At 51.7% G+C, this 15,550-nt stretch overlaps 3 protein-coding genes across 4 annotated transcripts; 1 reads left to right on the forward strand and 2 right to left on the reverse strand.

Moving 5' to 3' along the window:
• Positions 1–585: 585 nt before the first annotated feature.
• On the reverse strand, positions 586–4,934 carry LOC119100851 (cytochrome b-c1 complex subunit 7). The gene is made up of 3 exons (XM_037224021.1): positions 4,793–4,934; positions 1,142–1,371; positions 586–801 (listed from the first exon to the last, which is right to left on the reverse strand). Exons 1-3 carry the CDS (start codon positions 4,818–4,820, stop codon positions 724–726), a joined length of 336 nt encoding a protein of 111 aa, XP_037079916.1. The 5' UTR covers positions 4,821–4,934; the 3' UTR covers positions 586–723.
• A 525-nt stretch (positions 4,935–5,459) lies between these two features.
• Positions 5,460–9,223, forward strand: Fdx2 (Adrenodoxin-like protein 2, mitochondrial Ferredoxin 2). 2 transcript variants are annotated; one of them, XM_037224023.1, is made up of 2 exons: positions 5,460–5,545; positions 8,469–9,223. In XM_037224023.1, the coding sequence occupies exon 2, from the start codon at positions 8,505–8,507 to the stop codon at positions 8,979–8,981; it is 477 nt and encodes a 158-aa protein (XP_037079918.1). In that variant the 5' UTR covers positions 5,460–5,545; positions 8,469–8,504; the 3' UTR covers positions 8,982–9,223. The 2 variants fall into 2 exon arrangements, with proteins under 2 accessions (XP_037079918.1, XP_037079917.1); XM_037224022.1 differs by lacking the exon at positions 5,460–5,545 and adding an exon at positions 5,572–5,704.
• A 386-nt stretch (positions 9,224–9,609) lies between these two features.
• On the reverse strand, positions 9,610–14,663 carry LOC119100283 (T-complex protein 1 subunit alpha-like). The gene is made up of 4 exons (XM_037223391.1): positions 14,650–14,663; positions 11,245–11,437; positions 10,459–10,573; positions 9,610–10,038 (listed from the first exon to the last, which is right to left on the reverse strand). Exons 1-4 carry the CDS (start codon positions 14,661–14,663, stop codon positions 9,782–9,784), a joined length of 579 nt encoding a protein of 192 aa, XP_037079286.1. The 3' UTR covers positions 9,610–9,781.
• Positions 14,664–15,550: the final 887 nt, after the last annotated feature.

A 15,550-nucleotide genomic window follows, 5' to 3' on the forward strand; every position in this document is an offset into this window, starting at 1 on the left:
GTCACTGTGGGTCACCTAACATCACTCAGCGCCTCTAAACGTCACCTAACATCATCTTAACGCTACTAAGGGTCACCTTAGCGCCACTATGCGCGTCTCTAGTCACATAAGCGTAACCAAGCGTCACCTTAACGTCATTAAGGGCAAACTTAACGTTACTCAGGGCCATTAAACGTCGCCTTGGCGTTCCTCCGCGTGACGAGGTGACCAGAGATAACTGTTGGCTACAATGCTCATATTTTACTTCGCGCATCTCCATGCGCATGACAAACGCCATTGCAGCGTTCATGGAGTTCACTAAGCGTTCGGGCACGCCCCCACCACCACCCTGTCACGTGTGCAGACAGCCCTTCAGCTCTGTCTCCGTCTCTTCCACAAACCCCGCCTCTTCTTGCAGATTGCACAGATTTGGTATGCCTGAACCATCACAGCGACAGCGATGGGATCGAAAATGATGCGTCGCCTCCATCCTCACGTCGCCGTGACAAACTGCATAGGAATAAGGTGCGCATCATTGCCAGGGTATTACAAACTGTGTGTAACCGCTGCCTCTCGGCGCCCGTGCTCCGACAACACAAAAGAACGTGCCTTGTACGCTTCTATATTCACACTGACGGCGTGGGGCGGTGCCGGTATTGCTCTGTGGCACCGCTTGCGCCCGTCACTACCGCGGGCCGATGCGGCAGACCACACACACTAGTCCGTTCCGAGACCGTCGGCGTCTCACTTTTTGCTCCACTCGGCCTTCTCACGGTTCTCCCTTCGCACTTCCTCCAGGTACGGCTTCAGGTACCGTTCGTCCTGCCAAACAGACGCACAAACGCATTAGTAGTTAGTCTACGGGTTGCCCACCCAACAAAACGGCAAAGGCTGTCAGTCGGCGCAGTGTCTGTGTTTCACTAACAACTTTACAGTCCGTTCACAGATTCGAGGTTAAGTTGACTTCGTTCCCACACCGCACAACCATTCAGCAAATGACGGCGCAGGGTACTGTATGTCTCTATGTCTACAGACGACTCATGATGTCCCTAAGCATTCCCACGAGTTATGCCAATCTAAACAACACACACACCGACGAACGCCCTCTGTACGCCAGACGTCGGTCCTGAGCGGCAGGCCAGCGGGACGACGCGCGGCCCACCTCGTCGTAGGAAGTCCACTGCTCCTTGGGCAGCAGGGCGTGCTGCAGTGACAGCTGCATGGCACGCTGGATGCGGAAGGTGCGGTCGTCCTGCAGCCGTTCGGGCAGCCGGCGCAGCGCTTCCTTCACCTCTTCGTCCTCGTACAGGCAGTCGTCGTGCCACAGGCCCAGCTTGTTGAAGCCGGACGCGTTGTACGCCCAGCGGCGTAGCCACGCCATCATGCTGCCGCCTGTCGGTGGGCGCGGCACTCAGGGGGAGCGGGGCTGCGCAGTCGACATGCGATACCATATCATGGCCACCATTGGTAGGCCCGGGACACAGGGGGGGGGGGGGAGCGGGGGCTGCGCAGTCGACATGCGATACCATATCATGGCCACCATTGGTAGGCCCGGGACACAGGGGGGGGGGGGGGGGGGGGGGAGCGGGGCCGCGCAGTCGACATGCGATACCACATAATGTCACCGCCCGTCGGTACGCGCAGCACTCGGGAGTGGGGCAGCACAGTCAACAGGCCAAAACACTTCATGCCACCGTTGTGGTAGGCCCCGGACACGGGGGGGGAGGGGTGAGGGGAGGGCTGCACAGTCAGACATCATGCTGCTGCCTGTCTGTGGGCATGGCACTCAAGGGGAGTGGGACTGCAGTCAGACAGGCGCCACCACCTCATGCCCCCGCCCGCCGGAAAGTGCAGCACTTAAAAGAAAGGACATGAAATTTAGAAACAAACATGTTTTCTTGTATTTTGGGGCTCTGTTTTGCCATTTTCTTTGCAAAGCCCCTTATTCTTGATTGCAAACCTAGACCCTTGCCATGTAGCATCAGCAGCTGAATACAATGTATGGCCTGAGACAGCAATCTTGAGATTATGGACATCCCTATTAGGCAAGATTACATCATCTCCTTAACATTTTTTTTTTTGCAGATCATTTAGTTGAACTTGTGTGCTGTCAACTACGCATAAAAGCATCACAACATAGTTAAAATTAAGCTTATGAGGTCTGTTGAACATGGTTGCATTTCTGGCATGTTTTAAGTTTGGCTGCCTTGTTAAGATAAGTACTAATATTGCTTGAAACATTTCTGGGTAGTTCGCAAGCCAGAAACAGCACATAAACACAGATAAACAACATGAACAACAAGAACAGACAGTTGTAACACACATAGATAGCATAAACAACAGTTCACTGTATTCTGATCAGCCAGTCGACAAAACACCCGATTTTGACAAGAACAACCTTGGTTGAACACTTCAAGTCTAGATTTGATATGCACTGGGCTGACATCATGTATGGCATGACATCCCACGCTGAATCTACTGATAATTTGAGACTGTTTGGTTACAGAACTGGGAGTCTGCGAAGACTGGGACCTACAAGCCTAGTGGTCTTTATAATTCCTGATCACCATATGGTAAGGTAAGGTGAGGTAAGGTAAGGACAGGTTTTGGAAACTCTGAGGCAGGACCTTTTCAGTTAGGGCAGCTCACATTATCTTACAGCAGCTCATGGTACTTTGGTGCAAGTAATGACTTGGGGCATGGATTGGGTGAAACCAGAAAACTTACCACAGTATGTAAAAAGCAAAGGTTGTAACAAGCCATAACAATTAAGGCTGCAGTGGTAGTGCAAAAAACAAACCAAATGTGTGATAAAAGTTGCCTTAATCACTGCCACATTATGCTGTATGATCCTGCATGTGGCTGCTCATGCTCCAGGATAAAGATCTTGGAAGATTTTCACTTATTCCAGCATTTGCTGCTGGAGATGAACAGGTAAACCCACCACAAGCAACCAGACACCAGATGCGCTAATAGCTGGCATGGCAACTCTGAAGCTATGTTTTTTCATTTATATTACAAAATATGTGATACAGTTTTGACCACTGTCAATGTAGTAGAACAAAAATGTAATGCAAATCAATGAACAATTAGCCTGGAGAGACTTCTACCATAATTAAGTGCAGCAATAGGGGTAATATGCAGTCAGCAGATACAAATAAGATCATCAAGAAAATATTCAAGATCATCAAACTGATCACAAGTGAGTCTACAAGAGATTTGGAGCAGGTCTGATCTGCCCCAATGGGGCATCCAACTTCTCTGCTTCAGGCAGGCCCAATAGGCTGACTGGGATAGGTGGCTGGTGCCTAAGAGTTTCCAAACGACCTAATTTGCATCTAATGACTATTACTGATTTCCAACCATACCTTGATTATGACAGTCCAAAATCACACTGAATTTGATGTCAAACATTTGACATTACATCTGCACTTTCCATATTTAAATGGCACAAAAATACATAAATCATTTCATGATACAAAAAAATCAGCTTCAGAGTAGCAATGCTGACCAAAGGCCTGTCTGCTATGCAGATATATGCAGCTAAATTACCTGTTGAGAACAGCAGATTTTTACTTGTGTAGACAAATTTGTTTAGGAGCTGCCCTTCCACTGCAGAAATGTCATTTCCTAACTTCTCACCTTGTGGTCAATAGGTGCAAAGGAGGTCCATTTACAGACCTTTTGCCCCAAGATTTCACATACGTAGACATTTCCAGTGTAAGTATACATTGGTACTGAATGTTAGAAAGATTCATTGTACATCATTCATCATGTTTAAGATGGAACATATTGTAAAAAATCCCAAAACAAGTAGATTCATGCTTCTACCCTCAAATTTTAATAACTACGATAGCGAGCTCCCGAGCACTGCACGCGCCTCACTGCCTTGACTCCCCGGCGCCATTTCTGCTTGTTGTTGTGTAATTACAATATTTCTGCTTATCAAGAACCATAAAAAATTTAGGGGACCAGGGTAACAATAATAATGCAATGCAAAACATTTATTATTGTGTCTAGGTATGTTTATGACATGGATGGGCCAGAACAGGCAAGAACATAGCCTAAACTAGCCTAACCTAACCTAACCCCCCCACCATATCCCTTCAACCCAGTGTCCCATTGGTATCCATATTCCATGCCATGCACATGTACCATATTAAGAAGTTTTGTTTAGCCTCCATATTCTCATTTTGCTTTTCATTCCCAAGCAAAAACATCATATTTCCCCACCATGTTGACTAATCTACATACAGTATGGAAGACTGCTTGGATATGCAAGAAACACACTTTATTGAATTCTTGTTACCTTGGTATCATAATTTTTATAGTTCTTGATGCACAGTAATGTTGTGATCATGCAGTAATGTTGCGATCGCACAGAGAAATGGCACCAGGGTCGTGGTTGCTGTGTGTTTGCGCTCAGATGTTCGCTACCATAGTTATTTAAGTTCCAAGGTAAGAGCTTAGATGACCTGTTTATGATTACTTGTGATATGTTCTGCCTTAGAAATGACAATTGATAAACAATGCTCTTTCTTAACGTGAGGTAGCAATGTATACGCCGACGTGATTTCCACCAGTTCTGTTCCATGAGTAATAACCATTCCTATCATCTAAAACACAGCATCATGGTGATACACAACTCAGAATATAAGCTCTAAATGTTTCTCATTATGTAACACGGACATGGGGAGCGCCTGCCAGATAAAAGAAAATCCTCTTCATGCATACAAAATCGGCGCAGCCATCCAGCCACGCTCACATAGTCCACAAGATAATTTAACCAAACTGTGCGACACACAACATTTACCTGGCACCTTTGTTGCAACTGAGGCCATAACTACAAGGGCCGAAAACACTCGCAGAGTATGCAGCCCCGGCTTCCGCAACCAGCGTAACGGAGAGATGCCCCTCCGGCCCCTTATATTTGGCAAGGATGGCTGAAAAGAAAAAAAGGCAGATCTCTATGAAAAAGCAAAACCAGCGTAGTCCTCTGGAGATGTAGGTAAAATAGGGTAATGGGTAAAATAGAAAAATACCAACCAAATGAAAAAATCAGAAGGGCTAAGTTTTGAGAACCACTACAATTTCGAACACCGGTAATCTGTTGTTGGTAAATTTGTTCCCAAACACCACTTAACTTTGCTCATCAAACAACTTCTGTCATTCGAACCTATTTTTCATGCTGATGACCAAGTAAAATCGTGTTGAGGGCCAGAATCTTTATACCAATACTGACTTGCAGCCTGGTCGCAATTACAAAGCCAACTTTGGATGTTCTGTCTTCCCTAGTCATTTGATCATCAGTGGTACTTGTAAAAATGACGCCTATTTGCCAATTTTCAGCCAGTCATAGCATTATGAAAATAAAATTGGTTACAATTTCCAATTAAAAAGCATGAAACAGCTTAAAACAATAGTTATTTGATATTAAAAAACGATCATCAAGATCATAGCCATATCAATGGTTAGGATGTCAGTGAATTAGTGGCTTGTGATCAGCCCCCACGATCAGCTGACATCTGCGCGTTCGCGTCGCCGTCCTCACGCCGGTTGATGGAAGGTGGGTAGCTGGGTGGCGATGTAAGGGGGTCGTTTGAAGGTTTTATGGATCATTTGGTATTATGATTAAAACGAGGAGTGAAGCAATGCCTGTTAAGCATTTATAAATGTCTGACGCAACTTCTGATGCCAAACTCCCGCGGTCTGCGTGCTGGATTTGGTATGTGTCACCAGGATGTGGGTTGAGGCGTGAATGAACACCGTGAACACTCCCCGGGGACCGTTGATCTGAGGGTTGTTTTCAATGTTGTGTCGTATTCTGATCAGAGAAAGGAGCTGATCACTGCTAGAAAACGAAGTACCATGTTCGCGATGTCATGAGCCACAGCAGACGGTGGTGCGTTAGCCTGTGACCCGGGCGTGCTGCACACACGGCCGGCCGGGTCACGCTGCACGCACACCAGTTGTCAGATTGCACGGCCGTGGTGCAAACACGTTGCAGCAAAGCTACAAATGCCGGCCCAGTGCGGCTGGCGCCGTGCGGAGTGGGTTAAGATCTGCAGACACCAAGCAGTGTACATCAAAACTAGTGGTGGGTGACACCAATACTGAGTAAGCTGCACATCAGAAATTTGTTATTATAGCTGCAGGCCTGCAGAGGTGAGGGCCTCAGAGTCATAGGGTGATTGGTGGATTTACTATTGGTACTTGGCTTATGCACCCTGAATGCCCTTTATAAATGTTTTGATAATCATAGTCTTGAGCCTCCCATAGTAAGAAAGCATGGATATTTTATCCATAAATGGGCATGGACTGGCTGCTGTGAGTCAAAGCATTTACCAGAGTTCACCAAAATTTGGCTGAGCCAGACCAGAGTTTATTCCTCTTAACACTTAGTGAAGTCAGTTAGCTTTTGGTCTGCTATCACATTCACATAGGTTTGACAACCACTGTGAGTCAGATGTGGGTCAGCTATCACTCTCACATGGGTATGAGAACTGATGTGGGTGGTCGGGGATGGTTACTTTAATTCAGGTTATTCTGACTATATAGATCAGCAGATTAGACTATTCTTGCTTTGATCATATAAAATAGAATAATGGAAATTGTCCCCATAAATATGTCATTGTGATTAGGAACATAATAAGAACTAGGGGATGTTTGATTAAGTATGTTATATGGCTGAGATAATTAAACATTTTTTCAGTTTCTATTTCATGGGTGGTGAAATTGGTCATCATTCACTACTCAGGGAAGTCCCTGGCCATTGTTATAAACAATTTACAATTGTCATTTTTTGAAATTGGTCATCATTCACTACTCAGGGAAGTCCCTGGCCATTGTTATAAACAATTTACAATCATCATTTTGTTGAAATTGTTCTCTCCTTGAACCTTCCAATGTTTCCATGGTCTACTCAGCACCTGGTTTCTGAATGGTTGACATCTGCTAATACTTGAATAGGTCAGCTGATGGCAGGGGTGCAGTTTCCTATTTACTTGGGGGTGAGGGAGAACTGGAAACCCCTTCCCCCAACAGATTGGGCCAAATTGATGGAAAATGCTTGTTCAGACATCTTGGAATTAGCTTTTGTTATTTTTCATAGCAAAGTATTCTTAACTCATTTTGTGTAACTAAATTTCTGGTTGTTGTATGTTGAAGCACCATCATGCATGGGAAGGTCCATTATTAGTTGTGCTCTTTGTGTTTTGGCATTCTGCTGCCCAAGTTCAATGCTGAACAGTGTGAAAAGTTAGCTGCATACTTTGAGGTGAGGCAAAGTTGAAGTTGACTCATCTGACCACTCAACTGGAATTCAACACTAGTGTTGCCATAACTGCTTGGACTTGCACAGCCATGAGCTGGTTCATTTGTGGCCATAAATGGAGCTAATGGGCCTGTGTATAACACAGGAAGAATTATGTGACTATCCATTACTAATGAACAAGGTGTAGCATGGAGCTCTCTTGAAACCAGGTTCAGTAGTGCTCCTGGAGTGCATACCTGAATAAGGATACTTCAGGTTATATTAAGTGCGCTAATGTTTTGCATTAAAAGTGTCCACATTGATAGATTATATATCTTCAAATTACAGGTGCAATTCATGTGAAGAATAAAAGTGTGATTTCCCCCACCCCACCCCACCCTCCAGCCGGTCTGGTTATACAATGGTTAAGGCACCCATAGACATTTTATACATGGAGGGGAATGGAGTGGGGGGTGGGGTGGGGAGTATTGATGGAACATGGGGGGGGGCGCCGGTAGTGTAGTGGTTAGCACAACTGCGTTATTCACTGCACATCTGGGAAACCAGAGGCACGGGGTTCGATTGCCCGCAGTGCCTGCCCTTCCTGCCAGGGTGAGAGGCAGGCGACACCATATAGCCTCAGGAGCTGAGTGCGTCGTCAAGCCCCAATGACACACACACACACACATACATGATGGAGCATGGCCAAACTGTCGCAAAGGGAAATGGCTCGAACAGCATGACACCAAGCTCAGGTGTGGTTGCAGGTTGTGCTAAAACCTTTCAACAGATGTTTGAAGGGCATAACTGCAGGTCAGGAGTTTCTTGCCCAGTGTACCCAGTGTGTAACCATGGGGAGGGAGGTTGAAAAAAGCATTGTCAAAATACGTCACGTACCTCGCGACGTTCCCTCGCGCGGGAGTGAGACTCCCTCATTACTTCGTTAAAACATTTATGTAAGAATTCAGCATGCTTGAGAGCATTTTGATAACTGCAATCAGGGTATAACATTCACGGTTTAAAACCCCTATCCCCTGATACACTTCGGTTATGCGGGTTCAAAAAACCTCCACATCTATGCGTTCCGTAATGGACGGGAACAGGCCAGACAAGAATGTCGTAGGTTTTAGCCTGTAGTTTCTGGACCGTTTTAGATTTGGGATCGACACCTGGACGTTGTTCTCAGTGAGCTTTCCTTATTGGTATCCTGAGTTTTAACAACTACTTTTTGTTACAGGAAATAAGTGATCGCCGGCACAGCCACTTCCAAATCATGTTCAGAATTCCCCGCCTGCTTAAGACCTGTGCTCGGATGGGTGGCGCCATTCGCAGCAGTGGTCTGTTGGGCACAGAGCCGGCCCCGCTACAGACTCCGCATCTCTCCGGGCACTGGCGTCAGCTGGCGTCCCAAGACACGGTCAAGTTCACGTTTGAGTTCCGGGATGGAGCCCGCCACGAGGTGGCGGTGAAGGAGGGCGAGAGCCTGCTGGACGTGGTGCTGGACCACGACGTGGACATCGACGGGTTTGGGGCGTGCGAGGGCACACTGGCCTGCTCCACCTGCCACCTGATCCTGCCGCCGGAGATCTACCAGACCATGTCCATGGAGATCTCCGACGAGGAGATGGACATGTTGGACCTGGCGTTCGGTCTTGAGGACACGTCCCGACTGGGCTGCCAGTGCATGGTCAACAAGGACTATGAGGGGGTCGTGATTAAGGTACCGGCGGGAGTTAACGACCAGCGGTGAGGACCAGTGCTCAACACATGGGAATGTGAATCGTTGGCGAGCCGCGGACTGGGCCAGGTCATGTCAGCTAGCTATCAAATGGGCGTGTTTTGTGGCGGCGCCACGGGTATCTTCTCATGGCCGTTCAACTTGTTACCGAGCATTTAGGAGACTCATAACTGTTTTATCGACTGTGTCGCCTGTTGTCATTTGGAGATTCTGCGGGCAGATGATTGCTAATGAATATACAGGAATGATTGTAAGTCTGTTTTGTGCCAGCCCTGTGTTTGAATCGCATGCATTTGTTTTTCAAGAGCTCAACCCGGAGATGCAGGGCGTCCGGTTACGTCAAAGTTGCGGACGGCGAAGACACCCAAATACTTTTAGCCATAGAAGGTTGCCTGGTGGGAGTGATTCGACAAAGAGGCTGTGGATTGATTAGATCTTGTGAATCGAGTATATATATATATATATATATATATATATATATATATATATATATATGTATGTATATAGTTACGATCAACTTATGAATCATCCCTTGACCAAACTGAGCGGCCACAACAGACACCACAACTGCCTCCTGCCAGTGTCCCCAGTGGTGATCCCAAAGCGGCTGTGCTCTCCCGTCCAGATGACAGCATACATATAATCATCCACAGAGATGTGCTTTTATTTCGGTTATTGCGCAGAGAGCGAACAATGACAAAACTAGTAATCGATCCCGCTGGGGACCCAACGGAACGCAGGCGTTAATGATCAGTGGCTCTGCCAGCCGGGCTGGCCAGCCGCGAGGGGGGTTGCGCGGGCCGGCGGCGACTCTAGCCGAGCTGGCCGCGTCGCATGGCGTTGCCGTACGTCCGGTCGTCCGTCTGTTCCGGCTCTAGCTTGATGCAGTCGTCGATGCGCAGGATGGTAATGGCCGCCTCCGTGGCGAACTTAAGCTGCTTCACCTTGGAGATGGCCGGCTCCAACACGCCGTGCTGCAGGTTGTCGCGCACGATGCCCTCGACCAGGTCAAGGCCGACGTGGCGCAGGGCCGCCCGCTCCGTCTGCGTCTGGCTGGCGTTGTGGTACGCTGCCGACGAAGGGGCGGGTCCGTCAGACGCGGCCGACATCCGACCGGCCGGCCGGCCGCGTCAGCACGGCCCGGCGAGCGGCGCCGTGTCAGCCCCAGCTCCGCGGAGGGCGACTGCTGCCCTGCCGCCGCCGCCGCCGCCGGCCCCGGCTCAGCTGGCATTCCAGCCGGCGCGACACCCCACCCCACCTGGGCAACACGAGCAAGTCGGCACATGACCGCGCAATTAACATATAAACCGACCAGGCTCTGTCCTCGGGACGCAAGCAACACAACCAGTAAATGCCAGCAAAATTGCGCTTGCGTGCAAGCTTGCGTAACCACAACGCAAGGCAAAGCGGTCAGTGACTGGCGCCGTGTCGCGAAGGTCGTGAATGCTTTGAGCCACCGGTAAGGGCGCGGGCGGGAACGGCCCATTACCTCTAAGCTTGGCCACTAAGTCTGTGGAATCCTGGGCGGCGTTGATGGCCAGTGTCTTGGGGATGACCAGCAACGAGTGGGCGAACTCGGCGATGGCCAGCTGCTCCCGAGAGCTCTGCAAGCGGCAGATAGCTCACACACATGGGACACTGGCCTGATGTCAAACTCATGTCACGCAACTGCAGCGGTGCCAGCGCGCTCCACTGACCCGTACCATGTGGTGGAGTGGCACCATGATCTTCATCACACTTCCGACTAACCCAGGAGTTAATCTGAATAACTCGCACGGAGTGAGAGCTCACTGAAAGATCAGCGCCGCCGACAAATCCCGACATGCTTCGCGCCCGTCCTGACGAAAGCGGATTACTTCAGATGCATTACAACACGAAACAAGTTGCCTAAGAAAAAGTGCGCCGCTGAATCATGCACCGCAAATGTGCTAGTTCACTTAGTGTTTCCAAAAGCGAAGCTGGGGAGACACATTAAGATCGTAACAAGTGTAGCACGAGCAAAAAGTGCACTTATATGAGAGTCACGCGGGACCAAAACAGCACCATCCGCTTGACTGAGAGCTCGCAATCCATTCGCAATCGCCAGCACGTGTTCTTGGTACCTGCGCCATCCATAGACCTGCGGTTGAACTGATCAGAGCTCTCCTGCTCTCAGAACTCTCAGAACTATTCCGAACTGTTCAAGCGCCAATCCGGCGTGCTGAGACCGCCGAGGGCGACCTCGGCGCCCGCCCGGTCGCCGGCCTCGCTCGACGCCGCCCGGGGCGCCACTCACCATTGACGTAGCGAAGTTCTCCAGGTAGATAGAGAGCGCCGTCTCGACGGCACCGCCCCCTACCACCAGCGACTTGGACTCGAGTACGCGTTGCACCACACAGAGGGCGTCGTGCACCGACCGCTCCATCTCGTCGCAGTAGAAGTCGTTCGGGCCGCGCAGGATGATGGAGGCGGCCGTCCTGGCCGTCGGCCTGAGGGCAGAAGGTCGCGGCCGCGTGAGCCGCGCGCGCGCAGGCCCCGTCACGACGCACGCGGCACGTCACGGGCGGCCGCGCTCGGTCCCGGCCGTGACGCGCCGACGCCGCGGGCCTCCTGGCCCGACCCGACTCGTCCGAGAACAGGCGAGGCCATCTGATCGCAGGCAATTCACCGTACAGTCAGAGAGACGGGAGCGCCGCCGAGTGGCTGCCTGGCTTCCGTGCCGCCCCCCCCCCCTCCCTCCCCCCGTGCGCCAGGTGGCGCCCCTCGCCGGCACGGCACTGCAAAGCCATCGGACCCGCGCTGCTCGCGCCAGGTTCCGGCTCCGGACGCCACGGAACGCGGCGCTCCGCGTGTTCCACCAAAGACACGCGATCTGAGAGAGGCCGCGTTAAATCCCACCCAGAGGAAGGCGCGCGGTCCCGCCAGTTCGTCCCCGTGGCGTCCAGCCCATGCAACAACGACCCGGGCCACGCCGGGCCGTTACTGCATGGAGAAATAGGGTGCTGCACCGGGGAACTCCTGTACGACTCACGTCGCCGCCCATCACGCTGAGCCGTCCCGATCGCGCCCATCGCGCTGGCAGGCGACCTGCCGGCGGCGGCGCCTCTCTCACATCAGAGCTGCCTCGTTCAGAGCCCCCTACAACCGACCACCGGACGCGAGCGGCCCGCCGCCGCGGTCAGAGCGGGCGGGGCACGGAGCACAGGCGCGGGGCGTGGATACGGTGCCGGCTGGCCTTGCCCTGCCCGTGTCTGAGGTGTTCCGCTGGCTCCGACTCGCGCCGGGGCAGCACGGGTCCGACCAATGCCGTCACCAACACGGACCTCACACCTTTGTATCGCCCGTGCCGCCGCATAACTTGCTGGTGAGCACCCCGGTGGAGGATTCGCTTCTCATCAGCCCATGTGGTCGCGCAATATCCACCGATTTATGGGACGTTGCACGTCAGGCCGCGGCCGCAACTCAGCTTACAGAACGTGCTTTTCGGGTTACGGCAGGCTTCGGCCACGCATGTCGTCCCGGCGCCGTCTCGCAAGCGCAGAGCTACCGCGGCCGCACCCGTCAGCCGGTCAGTCCCGGTCCGTCCCCACGCTGGCACTCCGCCCATCGGCGGCCGCACTCAACACCGTCCGTAACGTATGGCCTGATAGCGCGGGCACGGCGGGCACGGTGATGTGCCAGCGAGGCCGGACGGCTGGCGAAGAGAGCGTCATCCACGGAGTCGGCTCGGCCCACCAACAGCCCGCCCGGTCCCGGGTGACGAGCGAGGAGGGCGTCCCCCACGGAGTCGGCTCGGCCCACCAGCAGCCCGCCCGGTCCCGGGGGGCGAGCGAAAAAAGCGTCCTCCACGGAGTCGGCTCGGCCCACCAGCAGCCCGCCCGGTCCCGGGTGGCGAGCGAGGAGAGCGTCCTCCATGGAGTCGGCTCGGCCCACCAGCAGCCCGCCCGGTCCCGGGTGGCGAGCGAGGAGAGCGTCCTCCATGGAGTCGGCTCGGCCCACCAGCAGCCCGCCCGGTCCCGGGTGGCGAGCGAGGAGAGCGTCCTCCATGGAGTCGGCTCGGCCCACCAGCAGCCCGCCCGGTCCCGGGAGGCGAGCGAGGAGAGCGTCCTCCCGGGGCCGGCACGGCTGACCAGCAGCGCGCCCGGTCCCGTCGGCCTTTGTTAATGAACCTTGAGCCGCTCCGCCGATCCGATAAGCCATACGTAGATTAGCATTACAACATGGATGTGGAAGCTGCGACCAGGTGATTACCCCGCAAAACTCCCCACATTCAAATGAGCACGTGATTACTGGTCACGAAGGTATTTCGCATACATTTTCGCCGCACATTTGAAAATAGAAATGTTGGCGGCGATGTCAAAATGTCGCTTGGCAGCGAATCAATCTGAAGCACAGGACGCGAAATTGATGCATAAAAGGATTCAAGTTCAATTCTCGTCGGACTCCCAACTCAAGCCAGCATCCCCACCTGATATCACTTTGCTTGCAGCGCCGACTGAAAACACTCGAAGCGGTCTCTTCTTATCATCGCGCGCCATCTAAGGTGTTTGACTGCACTTAACGTTAGTTAGCTCACAAAACCGGCACACGGAACGAGTGCCACGCAGAGGCTGCTCGACCAGCCTCACCGAACGTGTTTCTCAACAATTTTGTCCACCCTGACTGAGAGTAATCCTTCGTATTAAATTTCTGGGTCACTTATCAAAGTCTGTGATTTGACCAGCACGGTAGTCGTCGTCAGCACTGAGGATTTACAACGCGCTTAGCCGCTGAGGCTATATGGCGTCACCTGCCTCTCACCCTGGCAGGAAAGGCGGGCACCGTGGGGAAACTAGCCCCGTGACTCTGACTTTCCAGACGTTTTTTCAGACGAAGACTCTACGAACTCCCTAGTGGGTTATCGAAATATCTGGTGCATGTAAAAGGAGACCTCAATTCGCTTGCTATTGACATTGGTGAACTAGCGGAACGTTACGTGAACACAGGAGCATGTGCCGCCCCCCCCCCCCTAGATGACAAACCAAGAAGACAAAAAATGCACCATCGTGCGCCTCACAAGACATCCCACCATAACCGTGAAGACGTTAGAAGTATTCCAGTTTTTGTGCGAGCAAAACATTTTAAACGTATTATTCAAGCAAAGCGTAAAATTGTGCTATTGCCTGCCTGGTCGAAACTTGGAAGTTTGTTGCACTACCATCAAAGCTGTGGTAGGCAAAATGTCATGTTGCAAACCGTAAACGTTCAGCTCACGCCCGAACTCATCCATGCTTATGCCCTCTTGGGACTTTGCTGCGACTTTTCGTTTTGTTGCAAACACAAGCTACTTCGTCGGTGCACGGGTATAAAAGGCGTCGAGAGGTACGCGATCCTCAGCTGTCCAGAACGGGTGGGCCTCGACTGCACCATTCCGCCCTCATCATCGCCTGCGGGCGTGCGGACAGCAGACCCGAGGGGGGCCTTCGACCGGGATCCCTCCCGGCCCGTCGACTGTCTCCGCCGGTCCCATGCCTGACTGCACCGCACCGCTGTGCGCCTCGGCCGGCCGCTGCGCCTGCTGCCAGAGGACGGCACGGGCTTCACAGAGCAGCGCAAACCTGCCCTGGCCCGCCGAGCGACACGAGCATGCAAATGCTCCAGTGCTCGAGACACAACATAGCCAAGATAGCCGTGGGCCAAAGCGCCTGCACTCTTCGGATACCTGATGTAGACCATTCTGGGGTCAAACACCGAGGCATGATCTGCGTGGCGTTTTGGGATGCGGCAACAGCTCTCAATAAAGCCATCGGTTGTCACACGGTGTGGACCGTGTACGATCATCTCCCGTTCTGTTACACTCAGCGTCGTATTTAGCAGACCTTGAACAAACGCCCGGCACTGATCGGTGTTTCGTCCGGCGTGTGTTGGCACGGCGACTTGCTTCTCGCAGGACGCCGAGCGTGCTGGAAATTGGTGCCACGAATAATCACTGCCCACCTTCGAAGAGATTTGATTGGCGTTTTGCAACACTCACAGTACACCTGATATTGCGCAGCTGTGCACGAAGCAGTCTGAGCCATAAGAGACATCAGTGAGACCAACGATACAAACAGAGTCGGCGCTTTCGTGCCCTTATTGAACATCTGAGACATTTCATTTGAATCGGGGTATGTTGCTACATAAATGCTACCTTCAGGGATATATACTTTCCGGGCTCTCAACTTCGCCAAATAAATTACACATTACTAAAAGCCAAACCACATGCCTAATAAGCAAGGATTGGACGTAAAACACCAAGCGCCGTTCTACCATCGCATCAGGGGTGTTGATTTGTAATTGGCCTGCAGGGCTCAGGCATGCCAATGCAGGTTTAGGCCTTACGGTGTTATTTTTGCACCTGTTTTGTTTTTTGCCGGAAGACTAGAAGAATTGAAGAGAACGTTAAATATCACATCATACATATCTTGTTTGGTCATTATTTGATGACCGTGACTACCATGCTGCTCAAATAAAGGGTTATTTTATAAATGACATCATTACAAAAAACCTTCATCCCCAAAAGTGGCCTAACTCCGTTAATAAACACAGCTTTGGAAAGTCAACCTTTCGAGATCTTGCCTTTG

Source organism: Pollicipes pollicipes, unplaced genomic scaffold (assembly GCF_011947565.3).
Source record: "Pollicipes pollicipes isolate AB1234 unplaced genomic scaffold, Ppol_2.1 Scaffold_4881;HRSCAF=5763_pilon_pilon_pilon, whole genome shotgun sequence".
In the NCBI taxonomy this organism is placed as follows: domain Eukaryota; kingdom Metazoa; phylum Arthropoda; class Thecostraca; order Pollicipedomorpha; family Pollicipedidae; genus Pollicipes; species Pollicipes pollicipes.